This window comes from Octopus bimaculoides, chromosome 2 (assembly GCF_046866305.1).
Source record: "Octopus bimaculoides isolate indiv1 chromosome 2, ASM4686630v1, whole genome shotgun sequence".
In the NCBI taxonomy this organism is placed as follows: domain Eukaryota; kingdom Metazoa; phylum Mollusca; class Cephalopoda; order Octopoda; family Octopodidae; genus Octopus; species Octopus bimaculoides.
In genome coordinates, this window is record NC_142929.1 from 39,499,527 (window position 1) to 39,504,795 (window position 5,269).

A 5,269-nucleotide genomic window follows, 5' to 3' on the forward strand; every position below is an offset into this window, starting at 1 on the left:
CGTATTAAGTGCTACATAATTGTGTGAAAGCGGTTGAAATAGTGAAAGAAAGTGTGAAGTCATTATGCTTATGCCTAAGACGGCGAGCTGGCAGAAACGTTAGCACGCCGGGCGAAGGGCTTAGCGGTATTTCGTCTGCTGTTACGTTCTGAGTTCAAATTCCGCCGAGGTCTACTTTGCCTTTCATCCTTTCGGGGTCGATAAATTAAGTACCAGTTGCACACTGGGGTCGATGTAGTCGACATAATCCGTTTGTCTGTCCTTGTTTTTCCCCTCTATGTTTAGCCCCTTTTGTAGGCAATAAAGAAATCAGAAACGTTGGCACGCCGGGCGAAATGCTTATCGGTATTTCGTCTGTCTTTACGTTCTGAGTTCAAATTCCGCCGAGGTCGACTTTGCCTTTCATCCTTTAGAGGTCGATAAATTAAGTACTAGTTGCGTACTGGGATCGATTTAATCGACTGGCCCCCTCCCCCAAAATTTCGGGCCTTGTGCCTAGAGTAGAAAAGAAGTGTCATACTTGTGCTTTTTGCATGATAGTTTACAGTTTATGTGAAGAGGAAAAAAAATCAGTTTTGAAAATATGACATGCTGAGATCTACCTCCTTTAGTTTTAGTTCTCAGCAACCACATGGTTTCGGATTTTGTCCCCAAAACAATATATGAAGGTAATAGTATAGATTAAGTTTCCAGAGGCACAAGTGAAATTTTTATTTATCTTAAATATTTCGGTTGCATTTTGCTCTTGATAATTTATACCGCTTCTCACACTTCTTAGATCATGCATGTCGTATTTATACTGAGTTAGTCACATCACGTGCTATGCATTTCACGTGCCATAATAATTACTACAGTACATCACGTGTGCCTCGGGCTAGTCAGTTAATAGTGATTACAATTAAAACGAGAATATCTGACGCCGAGGCCTAAAACTGCTTTCGATTTTTCCTCACCCATCGTTATGGCTACTAAGAAGAGAAAGGTTGATGATGAATGTCGTATTTTCAATAAAGAATAGGGAGAAATGTACTTCTTTGGGGGAAACAAACGACCAGAAAGCTAGATGCCTGATATGCAACGAAAGTGTTGCTGTTATGAAATAATACAATATTCGTCGTCACTACTAAGCAAAACATCTCAACACATTCTAAATATTGTGGAAAATTGCGGTCTGAGAAATTTGAATGCATGAATCGTAGTTTGGAATCTGAAAGGAATTTCTTTACGAAAAAGTTTGTTGGAAATAAATCTATCACTCGTGCAAGTTGCAAAATAGTGAATAAGTAGGTAGAGCGAGGAAAACAATTTACTGACGGAAACGTTATAAAAGAGTGTATGATGGAAGTAGCAAATGACTTGTGTCCTGAAAGAGCTAACATGTTAGGCTGTATCAGCCTTTCAGCACGTTCAGTTTTGCGGACGATAGAACAACTTGAAGAGAATATACAGTTACAGATACATGAGAAAGGTAAGAAATTGTTGTGGTATTCTTTTGAGATGGATGAGTCTACTGATCTCTCTAGTACATCACAACGTCATGTGTTCATTCGTGGTGTTAATTGCAACTTTCAGATTATAGAAGAAATGGCATCTGTTTGCAGTGTACATGGAACCACAACTGGAGAAGATATTTTCATAGAGGTACAGAAGACTTTGCAAAACTATAACCTTCAGTAGAATCAGCTTCGATATGTTACAGTTGATGGAGGAAAAAAACATGGCAGATGTGAGGAAAGGTTTGGTAGGGCGGATCCAGACCAAGTTGGAGGAGCTTTAACTTCCGAAAGCTTTGTTTATACACTGCATTATACAGCAGCATGCACTCTGTGGAAAACACTTAGATATTTCTTGCGTACTAAAACCGGTTACAACTGTGGCGAACTTTATTCAGAATCATGGGCTTAATCACCGACAGTTCCAGGTTTTCCTTGAAGAAATGGATCCTAATTTCTGTGACTGGCCTTACTACCCAAGTGAGATGGCTTAGTTGCGGTAAAGTCTTGTTTCGTTTTTATAAGCTCCTAAGAAAAATAGATCTTTGTCTCACCAAAAAGAATAGAGCTGATTCACAGCTGTCAGATCCTTCATGGTTATCAAAGTTATTATTTTTAGTTGACATCACTTCTCATATGAATGAATTGAATTTAAAACTGCAAGGAAAGAATAACCTTATCTGTGATCTCTACAGAATTATTACAGCTTTTCGGGGAAAGCTATCTTCGTTTGAAGTACAACTTGAAGGAGGAAACTTCTCTCATTTTCAGTTTCAGTGTTTTTAAGAGTTTTGCACAGAAAATGTGGAACATGTTAACCTCGAGTTTCAGGAAAAAATTATTCGGGTCTTAAATAAGCATTTTTCTCAAAGATTTTCAGAGCTTGACAGAATTGAGAATGAAATTCTTTTGTTTGAGAATCCCTTTGGCTGTTATCTTGATAACATGCTAACTGAAATACAACTGGAGCTTATTGATTTGCAAGCTAATACCTTGTTGAAAGAGAAGCACAGAGAAGGAATTTTCAAAATTGAAAAGAATTGCCATCAGTGTTTGGAACAACGTATGTTTGTGAGCACAAAAGTGATGTGTGTGAAGCCAATACATCGAACAAGGCTCACTGATGAACATTTGAAAGCAATTCTTATAGTTGGCTGCAGTAATCATAAAGCAAATGTTGATATTTTGGAAGCAAAATGCCAATTTCACAAATCTCATTAACTTTTGTGCTGCTTACTTTTTATGCAATTCAGCTATGTGTGCACTTTTTCTAAAAATTCTAACTTGGTAATATTTTGGTATTATTAAAATATATTTATTGTTTTTATTTTGTATATTTTATGTATTGATATATAAATAGGATGACTGTCTTTATTTTTTGTGTATATTCAGTGTATTCTATATTGTACTGAATTGAACAAAATATTTATCCGGCCCGCGCTCGGCATGCTTTTACCTATATCGGGCCCACTATGAAAACATTTTGGTGACCCCTGCTTTACTATATAAAATTTCATGAAATTTGTGACGAAATGTTATTATTCGTATCCTCGATGTATCCTCCATTAACTGTATATCAAAATCATACATATTCTATGTCTTTTGCATCTGAAGCTTAGAGAACAATCTCTAACAGCTTAATTAGCTTAAATTATTTCAATTTACATACATATGTGTCAACATTATATTAACTATTATATTGGTTAATATCTATTTTCATCGAGAACGTGTTAAAAAAACTTACTGAACACAAATTGTTTCCAGGACCTTGGAATTATTGTTCAAGTGTATATACCCAACATTTTGCACTAAGATTTGAACTTAAATATATAATTAATTCATGTCACATGACCTGAAAACAACCTAAATATAAAGCTAAATGGCAATAAATAGAAATTATAAAAGAGAACAAAAATATAAATTTACAATTTTAATTATGAAGGGTTTTGTTTGTATGTATATAATTTTGTATAAAATTGTTTAGACAATGATATAGAAAATATACAGCGATGAATGTTTTAACAAAGTTATTTTTAAAATTTAAATTTCATTTTATAGAACATTTTGAAAGTAACTCTATAATGTTCAGGGAAAAGTGCTTTCTACCTTCTTTTTCGGTGGGTTTTCTTTTACGTAAATTGTCCAAAGATATTTTACGAGATCTGAAACAACCAAATCAGTTGAGTTTTTGCCAACAACTCTCATTAACAGTACACCGTCAAGTTTGAGATAGTCATCTGCGAATGCTAAACATGCGCGTTTGGAAGGTTTATCCATGCCTATATCATTGATAGTTAGATACTTAAAAATATAGTTGACATAACTCCTTTTAGAAAGCATCCTATATACCCATCCTAATAAATTAAGCAGACAGAGCCCGCTGATTACCGCAAAAAAGAACCATAAAAACATAAATACTTTTTCGTTTAGAACATTTATAGGCAAGACACATTGCGTTTTTAGCGTTACTACTTGACTCATCTGTCGAAATTTATAATCACAATATGCGATCCGTGGGAATATCGAATTATTAAACATAACTTCATTATTCTGCACATATTCTGCTACATGTAATCCGAAACTAGAAAACTCAATTCTTAAAAGACTATTTAGCAAGTAGAATTGAGATATTGCATTTAAGCAATATAATAACTTCATAATGAAATACAAGATTGTGAGATATGATCCCCGTTTAGGTTTAATTAGAGAAAGTAAATTGCGGCTCCTCCGTTTATTCGATACAATCCATCGATTAATATAATCGCCGATATGTTCGATTGTTTCATCTCGATCCTTCTCCGAGCCAAGCTGTGTCTTTTCTGAGAGTTGCGCAATTTTTTCTAGATTCATACCCGATCCTTTGTTCGTCATTTGCCAAATTATATTTGGCGTCTTGAATAACAAAGCTTCAAATAACAAAATTATCGGAATCCATAGGTAATAATGAATGACATCTCTCTTTTCAGTTAAGTTTGAGGTGCTATCTGGAACATGATACAGTGGGCCCGTCCAACAGAATGTTTCAATATAATCTCGTTCATCTTTTCCTTCTTTAGGTATATAACAAGTAATAGCATTTCCTATATATGTACCGCCTGTGACCACAATCGAAAATATAACGAGAATACAAACTGTGTAAATGTGATTGATTCGGTCAATAAGGTCATCGTCGTAGTTGCCCGCAAGTTTCGAAAATGAGGCAAACTCAGCTATTGATTCAAATATCCTGAAATATAGAAAATGAAAGTGATTTAAGTGACAGGTTATTAGTATCATATTTAATAATAAAAATCGATCGATGTATTTGATTATAGAAAAGGAAAACATGACTTAAGGAATATAGTTTTCCAAGTTTCTCTGTCCAAAGCCTGCACATTCATTACTGTTTATCTTACCACCATCTCGAGAATTAGATGATTAGGAATAATAAAATTTCTCAAAAAATTAGGTTTTTTCATGGATTTCTATAAAGTTCGAACAATCTTATAAGTTTCGATATCTAAGAAAATATTTTTATTCAATGCAAGTATGAATGAAACTGTTACAGTATTCTGAAATAATTGGCAGATCCATCTTCCTATCACTTTATTCAATGGGTCTATATGCCATCAGTATTTTTTCACTGCAGCTGGATATATTATTGGAAGATACGAAAATAAAATTTGCGAAAGCTACCTTCCAGTAATTTCTACTTCTCTACCGTATAGTAAATACTAAATATTATGCAGGTGACGATAGTATTGATCTTTTTCTTAAATAAAAGTAACTAGTAGCGA

The 5,269-nt window shown here is 34.3% G+C and overlaps 2 protein-coding genes across 2 annotated transcripts in view; one reads left to right on the top strand and one right to left on the bottom strand.

Annotated features, from left to right (window-relative positions):
* Positions 1-1,338: 1,338 nt before the first annotated feature.
* Positions 1,339-1,677, top strand: LOC149137038 (general transcription factor II-I repeat domain-containing protein 2-like). Its single transcript, XM_089338217.1, has one exon. The coding sequence runs from the start codon at positions 1,339-1,341 to the stop codon at positions 1,675-1,677; it is 339 nt and encodes a 112-aa protein (XP_089194343.1).
* A 1,733-nt stretch (positions 1,678-3,410) lies between these two features.
* The window catches only part of LOC106874683 (innexin unc-9), a 6,990-nt gene continuing 5,131 nt past the window's right edge, over positions 3,411-5,269 (bottom strand). Inside the window, exon 2 of the mRNA XM_052976667.2 lies at positions 3,411-4,719. Coding sequence (XP_052832627.1) covers positions 3,579-4,719 — 1,141 coding nt within the window. The 3' untranslated portion in view covers positions 3,411-3,578. The remainder of the gene's footprint in view (positions 4,720-5,269) is intronic.

What these genes read in the sequence shown, in the direction of transcription:
- LOC149137038 (XM_089338217.1), top strand. Translation starts at nt 1,339, where the DNA reads ATGGAAGTAGCAAATGACTTGTGTCCTGAAAGAGCTAACATGTTAGGC.